The following is a 15,722-nucleotide window of genomic DNA, read 5'->3' as shown; positions in this document are numbered from 1 at the left end:
CACAGACCAGGACTCCAGCCTCAGTTGCTGTAAGCAAGAGGGCCATGGAGCCTTCCAGGGTAATGGGGTGAAATGGCCATGCATCTACTATAGGAATGGGGGGAATCTTCCCAGTAAAAATGAACATGTAATTTAAAATTAGCAAAATATTGGATTAAATATTACTAATATATATCACTTGCTGAGAGAGTAATTGGGATCAAATGTGATGTCCTGAGGGTTAAGAGATTCTACTTTCCCTGCCCTCATTGTTTCTTCACATGCATGCAATGAGGACGTGTTACAATGTCTGCCTTAACCTCTGCTCACCTGCGGAAAGTCCGGGTCACTAGTGCTGAGGTTCCTTAGGGGCTTGGAAGTTTTCCAGACCCCGCCCTTTTGCCTGCTGTTTCACAAAAGGAGGTTCAGGCCTCCTAAGCCCTCTAAGGAATCCCATGAGAACATACCAGCTGGGCTCTGTGAGAAGGCTTCTTGGAGCACTTGGGGGCATGGGGACGGACTGCAAGAGAAACTAGATCCTGGTGTCATGATTTTCTGCTGGCAAAGGCCATAAGCCATTCCAGGGCAGAAAGAGGCAGTAGCTGAGGAGACCATGGAAGAAAGGGGAGCAGGTGCAGCCTGCATACCTGGAGTGCCCTCTCCTCATTTCTCTGCAGTGCAGAGAGTGGAGGGTGGTGGGAAGTGCTGGGGGATGCAGGGCTGAGGGGGTTGTTCTCAGGATGAGGAAATCTGGATGTGTTTATAGTCTGAGAGGAAACAGCTAGCAGAGAGGGACCAGTGGAAAGCAAGGCCAGAGGAGTGGGTGGAGGTGTAGGGGTGGGATAGACATTCGATAGGAGGTGGGGTCCCATCTACTCAGAGACTGGGTGAGGAGAAGAAATGTGAAAAATACTTAGTGAGCTAAACAGTGCCCCTGACACAACGTGAACTGACAACAGCATGTCAGTCTCTCCAGTCAGTACGATGTCATGCCGATGCTGTGTGTGTGTGTGTGTGTGTGTGTGTGTGTGCGCGCGCTGCCTGCATGCACAGAGAAGGAGGGGCAGGGAGCGAGAGGGGAAGAGATGGCACAAAAGGCACCTGGTCTCTTGGCAATGGGATTATAGGTGATTTTAATTTTTTCTTGAAACTTCTCTATATTTTCTAAATTTGTAATAATGATTATGTGTTACTTTGAGAATTGGAAAAAAACCCATAAATACTACTTAAAATTATATTCTTCAGGAAATTACTTTCCATTGCTGCCTAGAACGTCTGTGCATATCACTTTCTAGGATGATGTGGAGGGATAAGGGGAGTCCTGGGAACAATGGGGCTTGGAGAATGGCTCATTTTGCATTAAGGTGAACTGATTTAGTGGAGCTGTGGGCCTCTGGACACGCTGCCCACTGATGCTTGTCCTCTGCTCAGAGCCACCTGGAGTCAAGGAAGGAAGGAGAGGAATTTAGCATTCGTGCAGCCTCCAGGTGGTGGGGTAAATCAGAGTGGGTATGGAATGTCTTCCTGGGAGAAGCCATGTCCTAGGCCATGTGTCCAGGGGGACATCCTGCCCTCAAGGGGGTGAAGTGGAGGCAAGATTGGAAGAACGAAGTCAGGGGGCAGCAGTGAGAGTGTGCCCCAGTCCTGGAAAGGAAAGGAGGAGGAAGAAGCGAGGGGCAGGGATGTCCACCTGTACTGCTCTGAGTCAGGGTGGTGGCCCCAGAGCCAGGAAATAAGGTCACCTCTCAGGTCTAATGGTCACCTCATGGGTGACCTTGCCAGGCTCATCATGGGCAGTGAGAAAGGTTGGCATTAAATGATCTCCAGGGGTTGATTCTTCTCTGACAGGCTGAGGAGAAGCTGGGAAGGCTGTGGGAAATGCCTGGGGCAGAAAAAAGATGAAAATATAAACTCAGCTATAAGCTTATGTCATGCTTGACTCTGATATGAGGATCTTTTATTACCTGGCAGCAATGTGCCAGATGAACTGGACAAAGAAGGTCATAATGTAAAGCATTATTGTAAATATGCCATAATTCTCGTGCAAAATAATCTGTATGTATAAGACAATGATTGTGGAACTCACAGGAGTTTCGTCTCCAGCCACTCTCGCTAGCCAGGATGAGCCACAACTCTTTCATGTCATCAAAAGATCACTGGCCGCACACGCTGTGTATAAAGCACTGTAGCAGGGAATACTATAACATGACGTGGCACCATACAATGCAACACAATGTAACAACATAATAAAATATGATATCCCAAAAATAAGGCTCAGTGGCTGCCCTAGATGTGCTGACAGTTGGAAGGAGGGTGGATATGGGAACTGTCACTGGAACTGTCTCCAGAACTTTGCTTATAAAATGCCAGTCTATAAGCAAAGTCCCGGAGAGCCCAAAGGTGGAGAAATTAACTTTGCAGGCAGGAGCTCAGAGAGCATTGAAGGAGGGGCAGAGCACAGAAACATTTCCACCTCCTGAAGAGCTCCGACCAGCCACCCCAGAGCCTAAAATATCACCCAAGGAGATTTATTTAATGACCTCAGACTGCAGAATCTTCGCTTCTACTTTACAGAACTGACAACCTCAATTCCACCTCCATAGTTCATGGCTGATAGGTATCCCAAGCCACAGTGAAAACATGGATGTAAGATGCCCTGAACAAGCTTCCAAGGAGCACCCTGGAGGATTTGGAGAAAGCTGCAGCCCCCTCTCCAGCAAACGTCAAGGCTCAGGGACTCAATCAGAGAAGCCCTGAGGGCTGCAAAGGACCACGTGGCCACCAAATGTGACCTGATGGGAAGAGACTGAACAGAGGGGCAGCCAAGCAGAAGGCAATGTCATTACCTGGGTACCCTTGATGAACCCTGAAGCTGCTGAGTCTTCTATGAATGCATTATCCTTATTATTTAAAAAGATCTGCGTGTTCCAGTTTGGTGCAGTGTATCCTAGTGTATTAATTTGGTATTATTTTATACTGAGATGGTCCAGGCCCTGCCGTAGGAACTGTGTGATGCTGCTACAGTCAGCACCAATGCCAGGCCCCAGCAGCAGTGTGGCTGAAATATCTGGGTGGGCAGGTGCACCCTCCACCAATGGGCTCTGACCACGGTAGACTCTCCCAAATCTGATCACCTCTCCCAGAATGTCTGAGCCAAGTAGGGGAAAAAGGGAGGGAGGGTGCCTGTAGGAGAGACAATGAAGTATGCTTTTCTTTTGCTATTTTGTTGAAAATACTGTGGTTTCTATAGTGCAGCAGGACAAACAAACGATGACTTATCTTTCACAATTTATGTACTTGATTTCTTATAATCTGACAGTGTGTTTATATTTCTCCCATGTGCTCTCTTTTCCCTTTTCTTACACATTACCCTTACAGCTAGGTCAATAACAAGTAATCCTGCTAATAATTCTCTCTCCAGGGCCCTGTGCAGAACCTCATGGGATGTGACTTCAGAGGCCTCCTCTCCGACGGGTGAGGGAGGAGTCAGCTATTCAGAGAGAGAGGCTGCCTTGCCTGGGGACACACAGCTAGCCAGTGGCCGAAGCAGCAGTGGATGCAGTTGTCCTGATGCACCTTTGTGTTGCACCAGCTCTTTTGTAAATCAAGATTTTGTTTTGGTCTATACACTTATAGGTGGTACAGAGAGTGAAATGAAAAGATGGTTTGCACTAGTGACATAGCTTATCTTTGTGAGTGCCATCCTTTGGTGTAGCTATAAGAGTGGGGGGCTAAGATGTCCCTTTCAGAGGCCTTATACACCAGCATCAGATTTGGTGATAATTTAAGATTATCCAATGAATCTGCATCTCCCAGAAGAAGGCTTAGATGGCCACTCCCTATCTTCTGGGGCCTTTGGAACCAAGTGATGTTTTAGGATTATAGGGGACATACTGCTAACCAGAAGCAGCCATCTGACTGTACACACTCCTGCCCCTGCTCTTGGTGACAGCTAGAGGATGGGTGGAAAGCTAGCTGACATCTGATTGGTGACAAACAGCTCCCTCAGTGTCAGGGCTCAAACTGGTAATAAGCGCCTGGCTTTATCCAAAGTCTCTGAAAAACCTGCTAGCTGGTGATGTGAAAGCCATGCTAACGGGAAGAGAATTTACTGGAGGCTGACTCAGGGGCAGCAGTCTGGGGAATTAAGCTTGGCTCCTGCGAGGAAATTAGGCAGAATCAATTAAGGATGCGGGCAATTGAGGCAGAGACATTAATATTGGATGATAGAAAGTCAGAAGGAAACTGGACCAGCAGTTACAAGCTATAGCACTAACCAAAAAAACCCCACATCAGTGACTTGGGAAAGACAGAAGGAAATGAATGAAGTTGTGAAAATATCTGAATTTCCCACCAAATTACTTTATTAAATCAGTCTTTAATGAGGCAATTTCAGGGAGGTAGAATGGACTGGCAAAAAGTAATGATGTCCGTGTGGGTACAACTCTTTCTAAGAAGCCACCCTGACAACCAAGCAGGGATAAATCGGCAAGTGTGGATTACATGTCCTCAGTTATTAAGGAATTAGCTAATTAATTTACCAAACTTTTGGCAGTTATTTTAAAGGTAAAGAGAGTTAGTAGAGGGATGCATAGATAGGTTACTGATCTTTAAAGAAAAAGTTAAAGGAATTCAGGGGACTGTGAACTATTGTTACATATCTCAGGCGATGTGAGGAATTTTGCACATGGTAATCACCATGTTGGAACTAACTTTAAATGATGCAAAATGTTAGCGAGAGTTTCAATGATAAGCTGCAGGCCAGAATAGGGCCATTGTTAAGTATCTGGACCTGGGCAAAAAGCTGACAGTTTCACTCAAGGCAAGTGTCAATTTTCTGAATCTATGCAGGCTGGCGGAGTCTGTAGGAAAGTTCCACAGAGCAAAAGAACTCCAATCAATACTCAAGAAAGACAAGACAGGTTAAAAAACACCCACCCCAAAGTCGGGTTGGTAAACCCCAAAACTGCAGTCTCATTGAGTCCTATAGCCCTGCCAGGTATAGATGAGAGCACTGAGGCTGCAAAAGGTTAAGTGCCTTACCAAAAGGAACAAAACGAATAGGTGGTAAATTAAAAACTGGGAGCCAGGTCTTTCTGGCTTTAACTTTGGCACTCCTTCTAAAGGATGCTAGGATGCTTATACTGGATCAAGGAGGCGTACCACTCTACGTGGTAGACCCAGGTCTTTCTAGCTTCGAATCTGGCATTCCTTCTACAGTATGCTAGAAAGCTTATACTGGATAAAGGGGGATATATCCTGGAACTTGGAAAAAAATGCTAAGCATTTTCAAATTTGCAAAATCAGATGAAGATAATCATGTTCTGAAAGATGCTAGGCACAAATGGAGCTAAGACTTGTGGCTATTTCATCAGTTAAAAGAATAAGCCCCATTCCACGTGAGTCTGCTAGGAATATCCTGTCATTTCCTGTCATTTCTATATGACAGGGAAGGTTGTGGGCTGTCCTGGAGTGGGGCCTGGGAGGAGCACTGGGGAGAGGGAGCAGGTGTGCATGCAGAGGTGGACGGGAAGGTGGTGTCACACAGTGCAAGGCTGGAAACTTGGCTGAGGTCAGATTTTGGAGGACTTTGCCAGACAGTGTGATCCTTTAGCGGTGTTAGGAACCCAGGACCAGGGGAGCCTGGGTAGAGAGGCCAGTGAGGATCCAGGTTCCTGGAGAGGCCCACAGGCAGCAGGGGGTATGCTTGGGTCTGGAGTAGGGGGTGGGAAGCAGCCAGGGTGGCATCTTCTGTACCCTGACCCACCGTGACTGCCTCTGGGGCTGTGGTCTCAGGGAATGGCCTTGAAAGTGAGAAAAGGGAAAAACAGGGAGCAGAGCAAGAGGTCGTTAGAGCAACTCAGCAGCCGGGTGGGTGCCTGTTCTTGGCAGTGGTGATGGGGGGCAGGAGGCAGCACAACAGGGGGTTTGGGCCAGGAATAGGTTGCATGCGCCCAGTGCCCAGCAGCTGCCGCCTCTGCACCACTGAGGCCATCACAACTGCCTGCCTGTGGACTAAGTGTTACGCTTGTTTTGATGAATTGCCACCTGCAGTTCTGGTGGACTGACATCTGGGTGCCTGAGAAGACTCACTCCCAGAAGCCTACAGAGACAGTGGGCAGCCGTTCATCCACCCCCTGGGGAGGGGTTCTTTGATGGCCCCAGAGCTAGCTGACTGTTTTCTGGGGGAACCCAGCAGACCTCAGAGAGTAGGCTCAGGAAGCTGTGGAGGTCAGTGGCCATCCCCTCCCCCACCCCACATCTTAAGCCTGTTTTGAGTCACTGGGAACCGGCAATGGCCCATTCTCCTGCTCAGGCCAGAGCTGTCTCCCACCCCAGCAACCTGGCCATATGCCCACTCCCAGAGTGCTGAAAATGGAGCCCAGCGACTCCAAGAGAAGCTGCTTCCTAGTGATTCAGCTGTCCAACTGACAAATCTTTTCAGGTGGGAGATCTTTTGTTTCCCCCAAAAGAGGCCCCCTGTGTCAGCCCTGAGGACAGCCTTTCACAGTCCCCTTGGCATCTGCATCCACTGTCCTCCCGCTCCCAGGCCTGCTATTCTTTTAACCTTCAGCTGCATAGAGATGGGAGAAGGCGGAAAAAAGGCTTTTTATAACCAAATTATCTCTGTGCATTCATCTGCCATTATGTTAATGCATCGCGAAGCCCAGCAGATGGTACAAAGTCAATTATGCTGGTGTTAAAAAGGGAGAAATTGACCTTTTCAGGACTCACTTGGGTTCCAGAGCAGAGTTTGCAAACTCAGGTTTCAGGCCTGGCATGTGGGCAAAGGCACATGGCACTGTGGAAGAGGGAGAGGGATGGATCTGGTGGTCAGCACGGGGAGTCCTGTCTCTCGTACCTGCACATTCTCTCAAAGAGGCCAGCATAGCCGTCACAGTTGGTCTTCTGGGTCCGCAGGATGTCAGTGGGTTTGAAGGCTTGGCGGTCCTTCTCCTGAGCAGCTGCAATGTCGTACTCTACAGGGCGGGTGAGGGGATCATGAGGAACCTGAGCCTGGGAGGTGAGAAGACTCCACCCCCACCCCTAGCTGTGCTCTGGCCATCACCAGCCCCAGGAAACCACAGTGGGCTGAATGGAACTACGGCCCCAGCCCACATGGGATCTGGGAACTGTCACCTCTTTTTGCAAGTGGTGAGAGGAGGAGCAGGCCTTGGCAGAGGGTGCCACCTGGCTCCCCAAACCCCTGAGGAGGGGCTAGGAGGAGAAGGGAGTAGGACTGTGCAGGGGCATGGGGCTCTCTCCGCTAATCCCCACCACACAGCTCTGCACACAGTTCCAGCGAAATCACTGATCCCGTCTTCCTGCAGCCCGGAGGCCTCATGCTGACCCATGGGGCACACAGAGCTCATCCCCAAGTGGAGAAGGCTGCTCTCCCACAGCCTGTCACTTCACTAAGGAGGGGATGAAGACATTGCAAAGAAGCTGGAGGCCTGCGGTGAGGCCCTAAGGCAGAAGTCTCTGTGGCCACTGAGGACCCAAAGGGACTGTGTATGTGTGTATTGGCATGGGGATAGGAGCGGTAACAAAGTCCTATAAATGTCCTGTTTCTGACCCTGCCTCTTTAAGGCACAGGCACAGCTGGTGGAGTTGGGATGGGAGCTGGGGGTCTCTCACATCCTCAGTTTGGACCTCCTGCCTGTGCCTGGCAAGCTCATTCTCTAAGCTGCATTCCCAACTGTTGTTCCAGAAGAACAAAAGAAAAGCCCAGTGGCAGCAGGCTGAGAAAGACCCGGCTGGTCTTTATGTCAAAGGACTAGGAGTCCACCTCATGATCTGGCCCTGTCCACTCTCATTTGTGTTTGCAAGGGGGCAAGGGGCAGCATCCCTTAGCTACCACCTCTGCAGTTCTGCTTGACCTGGGAGCTTCCCAAGGCCATCCTGTGGAGAACTGTGGGCAGCTGCATAGGCCTAGGTCCCTCAGGTGGCTCCAAGAACCTTGGAGACTGAGCTGGGACCAGTGGCCAACATTGCTAGTGTAGGAGCAGGAAGTGGAGAACCCACTTTTCCTGGCTCTGGTATTTAATGAACCCTCTGATATTGCAATCACTTTTCAAACAGCTGCAACTTCTCCCCACCAATGATCATCATTCTTTGAGATGACCTGCTGCTCCGGGCTCTCACCTCTGTGGAGATGAGACAGAGGGAAGGCTGGGACAGAGGGAAGGCTGCTGCTGGATGAAGTTTCTAGCTCTGGGCACTGGCTATGGGCAGAAGGCTGCAAGGGATTCTCCTCCAACTAACTTTCATGGAGACTAATAGCACATGGTAAATTTTATCCTCCTTGGTAACTCTCTGGTTCATCAGTCCAGTCTCCTGGGTCCCTCTCCCCGCCCACCTTTCATGTCACTCTGCACATGTGAATAACCTGATAGGAGCAGAGGCCTGCGGGGAAAGGAAGCAAGGGATTCTAGAGCCAGCAGTGCCACAGGTGGACCTACCTATGTGATGGCAGATCCAGATCCAGATGGCACGGACCCTTTCCAGGTCAGTATGGGCCTCCTGGAGCAGGTCACTCACCAGTTCGTCTAGGCCACTCTTGGCTGTCACCTGGGGAGCAGGAAGGGGATGCTGTATTAGGGCCTCAAGGAGGGGCTGTTGGCAGCCCAGTACCTTGCACCTATAGCCAGTGCTGCTCTTCCCCCAGGCAGAGAAGCTGGAGGAGAGGCCCTGAGGGGCAAAGGCTGGCTGAGGACCAATTGGGAGGAAGTGGGGGAAGTTGGACAGGGCAGGTGGTGCTGACCAGCTCAATCACAGGCCCTAGAGCCACCACAGCTTTTCTCTGCAGATCTGGGGGCTAGCCAGGCAGGCATCTGGACAGCTGTAGCAGCCCCTGGTCATGGTCAATACTAAGGATTTAACATAATCCTTATCAAAATTCCAATACCTTTTGGTGCTGAAATGGAAAAATCAGTTCTCAAATTCCTATACATTCCAAGTAGCCAAAACAATTTTGAAAAAAGAACACATTTGAAGGACACAAATTTCCCATTTTCAAAACTTACTGTAGAACTACAGTAATCAAAACAGTTTGATACTGCCATAAAGATTATATAGACAAATGGAATATAACTGAGAGTCCAGAAACGGACCCACATATCTATGGTTAGCGGATCTTTGACAAGGGTGTCAAGTCCATTCAGTGGGGAAAGAAGAGTCTCTTTTACAAATGGTGCTGGGACAATTGGGTTTCCACATGCAAAAGAATAAAATTGGATCTCTACCTCATGCCATATACAAAAATCAACTCAAAATGGATCAGTGACTCAAATATAAGAGCTTAAACCGTAAAACTCTTAGAAGAAAACACTGGGGTTAATCTTCATGACCTTGGATTTGGCAATGAATTCTTAGATATGGCACCAAAGGCACAAGCAACAAAGAAAAAAACAGATAAAAGGCCATTCGTGAAAATAAAAAATGTCTGTACATTAAACGATATCATTTAGAAAGCAAAAAGATAACTTACAAAATGAGAGAAAACATTGCAAATCATATATCCAATAAGGGCTAAATATTCAGAATATAAAAAGAACTCCTAGAACCCCACAAAAACAAAACCAACCCAATTCAAAAAGGGACAAAGGACTTGAACAGATATTTCTCTAAAGAAGATATACAAATGGCCAATAAGCACATAAAAATTGCTCAACATCCTTAGTCATGAGAGAAATGTAAATCAAAACCACAATGAGATACACTGCGGACCTAATGAAATGACTATTGAAAAATGAAACCAGAAAATAATGTGTTGGCACGAATATGGAGGAATTGGAACCCTCGTACGATGCTGGTGGGAAGGTAAAATGGTGCAGCTGCTGTGGACAACATTTTGATAGTTTCTCCGAAAGTTAAATGTAGAATTATCATATGATCTAGCAATTTCAGTCCAAGGTATACACCCCAAAAAACTGAAGGCAGAGACTCAAACAGACATTGTTTCCCCAATGTTCATTGCAACAAATCCACAATAGCCAAAAGGTTAAAAAACATCCATCCATGAATGAAAGGACAAATAAAATAGAGTATATACAGTATGTATACTATATAATGGGAATATTATTCAACTATAAAAAGAAGGAATTAAGTTCTATATATGCTACGACACGGATGAACCTTGAAAACATGATGCTAAGTGACATAAGCCAGACACAAAAGGACAAATATTGTATGATTCCACTCATATGAAATACCTAGAGTAGGAAAGGTCATAGACAGTAAGTAGAGATTACTGGGGGCTGGGGGAGGAGAAATGGGAATTTCATTGCTTAATGGGTACAGAGCTTCTGTTTTGGGTGATGAGTAGACAACATTGTGAATATAATTAATGCTAGTGAATTGTACATTTAAAAGTTATTAAAATGGCACATTTTATGTTATTTTATGATAAAAAAGAACAAATTAGTTTTCTTCCTAGGGGCCCTCAGGGAAACAGGGCTGAGGTTGCTGGAAGGTGGCCCTGACCATGTTTAATCTCTGTAGAGAAGCTGGGGCAATGGGTCCTGCAATGGTGCCCACATTCCCCACAGCCCCCACCTTGAGGGTACTCCAGGACCTTGTTTTCAGCTGGAACCATCTCACTGCTCACAAGGGACTCCAGGACCCACCTGCTGACCACTGGCCCAGCACACTGGCACCCTGACCTCTGGAGACCTCTGGGCCCCTGTTCTACTCTCTCAGCTGCTTTCTGTTTCATTTTCTTCTATGTCCAGCTCCAACGCCACAGACTTTGTCCTTGTCCCTGTCCCAGGGCCCCGAATGGTACTCAGCATTGCTGGCCTGCACTGCAGCCTGGTGTCCTGACTTAGCCTTCTACTTCAGTGCCATGGCTTCTGGTCCTTTGGTCCCCACCTCCTGGCCCCACCTGGGCCTGGCTTGCTCTGGCCACTCCCTGCTCTGTGGCTGGGTCTCTGGCCTCCGCTGGCTTCCTGGCACTGTTTTCTGAGTATGGCTAGCAGCCTGACCCATCCCTTCTGATGGTCATTACAAAAGTCCAGGCCCTTTGCAGACTCCTGACCCCACTGACTTCCCTCAGTCACAGGGAGTGGCCTGGCCTCCACTTCATAGCAGGCCAGGTGGGACTTCCTCACTAAGAGCCTCATCCTCCCCTCCTGCTTCAACTATCTCTATGTCTCAGATCTTCAGCCTTTGCAGGGACTTCCCCTCTTCAATCAATGGCCTCCTTCTCCTATGTCCTCACCTCCTCCCTTCCTTTCCTGGCTGCCCCATGCCTCCTTGTTCCCCCACCTTAGGATGCCCTCCCAGTCTCCTCAGTTCTGCTCATGTCTAGCCTCCCCTTCTCTGCAGGCTCCTGTGGGATCTTCTCCTCACTCCCCACTACTCACCTCCTGCTTGCTCTTCCACCCACCTGAGGTCTGAGGCCTGAGGCCTCCAGCCCCTGTGCACTGCCCCTCGCAGGTAAGGTGCACTTTGATGCTGCAGTAGCCAACATGAGTCTGCCCTGATCTCACTTGAGCAGATAGCACAGCTCACACAGTTGACCACGCCTGCCCCAGGGAGCCCCTCCCTAGACCTTCCAGAACTCTGACCCTTCCTGGCCTTGCCCCAGCCTCTTTGATGGCTCCACGCCCTATGGGCTTCCTCCGCCCCCGCAATATGATACCCAACCTATGGCTTCAGCTCTTAATGAAATCTGATGACTCCCAATCAGTGTCTCCAGCCCAGACCTTTCCAGGCTTGTATATTCAGCTGCCCAGGGGGCAATTCCCCCGGATGTGCCACAGAGAGTAGGGCCCCTCATATCCCAAACACACTCACCCCCTAAAACCTGCTCCTTCTCCCTTGCTCCTCATGGGGAGGCACTGATCCACCCTCCAGGAGTCAATCCAGCCGTCTGGGAGCCCCTCTCCCCCACCTCCCACCCACTCCACACCTACTGGTGATGGAGTTCTTCCCCTCTGCCCCTAGCTCAGGATTGGCCTTTCCACTCCTCTGTTTCCTCAGTGTCTCCACTTAATCCAGGTCATGTCTTCTGCCAGGACAGGAGGATGCCCTCAACTCATGTTCTTACTTCTCATCTGGCTTTCTTGATCCATGCACCCACTATCCACTCATTATTTCAACAAACAAGGTTCCTGAGTACCTACAAGGTGGCCTTTCTAAGACCATTTAATGTCCTAACTTCACAAAAGTGTTCAGCACCTTGTTCCTCCTATCAGACTCTCCGTGCTGAAGCTCCTGCCTGGCTCCAATGACTCCCATATGTCCCTAGTGTTTCAGCTCTTCATCTGCCCCTCCCACCTGCACCTGAGACATGCTCAGGCCCAGAGGCGTGAGAGCTTGGCAGCTCATGCACTTCGGAGGTGAGCACGGCTGTGATTATAGTGGTCATGGCCATCTACATCCATGGTCCTCCCATCCTCTCCTCCCTTCCTCCATGGACTGGAGGCAGGCAGAGCTTAGAAGCAGAAATGCCAAAAGGGGCATGGAGAAGGCAGGTCAGGGCTGGCCAGAGGGGCCCGCCAATGAAGTGCTCCAGGGTGTGCGGTATTGGGTGGGAGCAACAGGATCGTGGGTGGGGTGGGGGATGGAAGGGCCTCTGGCCCTGGGCAGGGGCTGCTGCTTTGTGCCTTCTGTCCCCATCCATATGCTATGAAAAGGCATTCCAGGGCCATCCAACCAAGCCACTCAGGTTATGCTCAGGAGGTGTCTGGGGAGAGGCTTTGCTAGAACTCTTGAGCCACCTCGAAGGGGCCCATGGTCAGAGCAGCCAGCTCTCCTACCTGTGAGGCATAGAGATCCAGTTTCTCAAACTGCCGCAGGTCCAGGGACATGGATTTCAGGCTGGATCGATCCCAAGGGTAGGCTGGAAACACAGGGCAGCTTGGTCAGCAGCTGAGACCCACTGAGGAGGGCTGTCTGGCCTAGGCCTTGCTGTCTCTTTGAGGAGCTGTGGCTGTCCAACTTTTAAGACAATTCTCAAAGCCTGAAACATTGAGCCTAAGAGCTATATGGGAACTTTCCTAGAAGGGTCCCCTGATCAAGTTAGTTTGGGAACTATGGCAACTCCCACAGTCCTCTTAGAGGCCTACAGGGAACATACGCCTATTGCAGACTCTGAGAAGTCAGAAGTAGGAAACGGGCTTAACCTCAGTTAACCCAGCAGTTCCCAGACATATTGATGATGGAATCTCCTTTTTCCCACCGTTTGGTTTTCCGTGGATTCCCTGTTATTTTTCCCGGGAATGAATGCTCTTTGGGGAGTGTCCAGGCAGTGCTGCTCATGCTCACAGGCTCAAGGAGGGAGGTCTGTGCCATAACCACAGCGCTGGGGTGGAGGTGCCAAAGGACACCTGGGTGGAGAAGGAGGGCATGGAAAGGCCGGGCCATCTGGGTCCTGCAGGGTAAGGCGCGTTTGGCACCCAGATAGGCTTCCTCCTTTGCCCTTGGTCAACTGGAGACTTGAGCATCTCAACCATGTGTGATGGCGTTCTGGTAACAGGGCCCTGAGAAAGGCTGGGCCTCCAAATCACTCATCTATGCTTAGCCTTACTCACAGGGAGCCTCCTGCCCAGAGACCAAGCCATGAGTCAGGTCTCTGAGACAGAGCTACAGGGAGGGGAGAAAACTCGAGACCAGTGCTGATGCAGGGCCAGCAATCAAGCAAGCTTCCCACTGGACACAGGACAGCTATAATCAGCTGCTGCTGGGGGGCTGCTGCAAGGCTGCCTGGCCAATGGTTAGACCAACAGATGCATGGACAGCAGACCCCTGTCCCAGCCCAGAAGAGAGCCTGGGCTCTGGCAGATCCTTTCTTAACCAAGGGTCCCTGAGTCAGGCAGATCAAAATCAGGGAGGCTGGGTGGGAAGACAGGATAGGAGTGGGAAGAAGTTGGGACCAAAGAGGAACTCAGCCCTTGACCCAGGTGGACCCACCCACCTTCAGCCTCCATGTCCGGAGCCTCTGGGTGCTGGGCAAGTGAGGTGTGTTGGAGAGGCCCCAGGGTATTGTAGGAAGTCTGGGACGAGTAGGGCCATGTGAGAAAGCACCTGATGGGCCTGCACTTCTACCTTGGTTCCAGTCTGGTTCTGATCTCCACCTTGCTGGGAGGGACTGGACCCAGCTCCCCGGCCTCAGGTACACATCTGTGGGATTCCCGGGAGCATGAATGAGATGGTAAATCATGTGATGTTAGTGACACACTGCTCTCTGGGAGGGTGCAGGGTGTGGGGCTCCTCTGCAAGTGCATGCAGGGAAGGACATGCGGCCTCCCTGCCTAGTGGGGGACACTGCAGGTGCATTTGCCCACACATCCTCAGGGCTACCGCTGTCAGTGAGAGTCACTTAATCTGGTGCTATTAGACCTGAAAGATGTGGGGAGGGGTGTGTGTCACCTCTAGACCTCGCCCCAGCCCTTTTGTGACCCTCTTCTGGGCCAGCATGGTTTGAGAAGCAATGCCCACTTACTGGGGAGCTGACCAATATTTGGGCCCAGGGGTTTCTTGCCTGGCCACCATGACTTATGTCATCAACCCCTGCCCTGTGTGGTCCAAATGCAGCCAGAGAAGACTGGGGATGCTCAGGCAGGCCCCTGCTGAGCCTTCCCCCTTCTCAGTGCCCTCTCCCTCTGCAGAATCTGTTCCTATCATGCTCTCACAAGAGCCATCAGGGTGACCTAAGTGCATTCAAAGTGGACTCACACATCCAACAGATTTCCACTCAGTATAGCTCTGCAAATGAGGTCTCCCTGCACTCCTATTTAGAATAAAGGTGGCATTTCTAAAATGCTATTGAAAACCCTATTACTAGTTTTCCCCTTTCTTGGTTCCATTTTCCAATATCTGAACATTAAAAATGCCCATGATTTATGCCTCATTAAAACTACCTGTGAGATTATATAAGATCTAAATATGATTCTACATAAATACATTTAATATATCAGTGCCATTAAATTATTCTGATTTTAAAGCAAAACAATAGGAAGAAGTATGGAGCTGCACCCAGCCTTAGATAACATCTGGTCTACTAAGGGGGAAACTGAGGCACAGGGAAGGCAAATGAGGGGCAAAAGCAGGATTCCAACACAGGCTGTCTATCATGCCTCTCATTCCTCTGCCTCACTCTGCTTATTCACATGCCTCCTACCCTACAGACATTTGGCACTCCATTTAAAGTTAACATAATCCTGAATTATGATTTTAATATGCTTCCTATAATGGTCTGCCTTGTTATTGGTGGGGTTTATACTTTAGCTTTAGGATGACATCTGGTGCATGAGCTTTTTCCTTCTCCACCTGTATCCATGGCAGACACTGCTAATCAATCATGACACTCTTCCCCTCCTGAACCCAAAGGTGGCCCCAGCCTTTCAGCATAGTGACCCAGGAAGCAACTGCCAATTGGAGATTAGTCTATGGGCTAACCCCATGTGCTCTCTTGAGAATTCTCCTGGAAGACTCTGGAACTTACCATGGGCATCTTTCCCTCCAGGTTGCCGGGGTCTTGTGTTTCCATTTTTATCACCTTGTAAACCTACAATATTCCAAAGATTAGAAGTATAGATACTTCAGAAGAAACAGAAATGCAAGCACTGATGACTCATCTTCTGGTGGTCCTTGCTTTTGACCCCTCCTCTGTACTCTCCTTTTCATAGCCTCCTTGTTCCCACCCCACTGACCACAGAATTGCTGCTGGAATTGCCAGGAACTTCCTGGTATGGCAGAAGGAAGACTAAGAACCAGGAAGTGGCTGACAAGAAAGG

The 15,722-nt window shown here is 49.5% G+C and overlaps 2 protein-coding genes across 6 annotated transcripts in view; one reads left to right on the top strand and one right to left on the bottom strand.

Moving 5' to 3' along the window:
- The window catches only part of CEP63 (centrosomal protein 63), a 177,774-nt gene that overhangs the window by 131,741 nt on the left and 30,311 nt on the right, over positions 1-15,722 (top strand). Inside the window, exon 13 of one of the 2 annotated variants that reach the window (XM_021934845.2) lies at positions 3,401-3,657. The exons of the other annotated variant lie outside the window; for it this stretch is intronic. Coding sequence (XP_021790537.2) covers positions 3,401-3,457 — 57 coding nt within the window. The 3' untranslated portion in view covers positions 3,458-3,657. Of the gene's footprint in view, positions 1-3,400; positions 3,658-15,722 lie in introns of those variants that run through there. 2 annotated transcript variants of the gene reach the window in all.
- Positions 1-15,722, bottom strand: part of KY (kyphoscoliosis peptidase) — a 50,492-nt gene that overhangs the window by 11,830 nt on the left and 22,940 nt on the right. For 3 of the 4 annotated variants that reach the window (XM_003895082.5, XM_009201687.4, XM_009201688.4), the window contains 4 exons: positions 15,431-15,493; positions 12,744-12,826; positions 8,442-8,550; positions 6,842-6,959 (listed from right to left, as the gene is read on the bottom strand). In XM_003895082.5, the coding sequence (XP_003895131.1) occupies positions 6,842-6,959; positions 8,442-8,550; positions 12,744-12,826; positions 15,431-15,493 (373 nt within the window). Of the gene's footprint in view, positions 1-6,841; positions 6,960-8,441; positions 8,551-12,743; positions 12,827-14,031; positions 14,107-15,430; positions 15,494-15,722 lie in introns of all 4 variants that reach the window. The other variant, XM_031663751.1, reaches the window with a different exon arrangement.

Source organism: Papio anubis, chromosome 2 (assembly GCF_008728515.1).
Source record: "Papio anubis isolate 15944 chromosome 2, Panubis1.0, whole genome shotgun sequence".
NCBI classification, from domain to species: Eukaryota; Metazoa; Chordata; class Mammalia; order Primates; family Cercopithecidae; genus Papio; species Papio anubis.
Note: the sequence above shows the minus strand (reverse complement) of the source record. Positions and strands in the feature narration are given on the sequence as shown.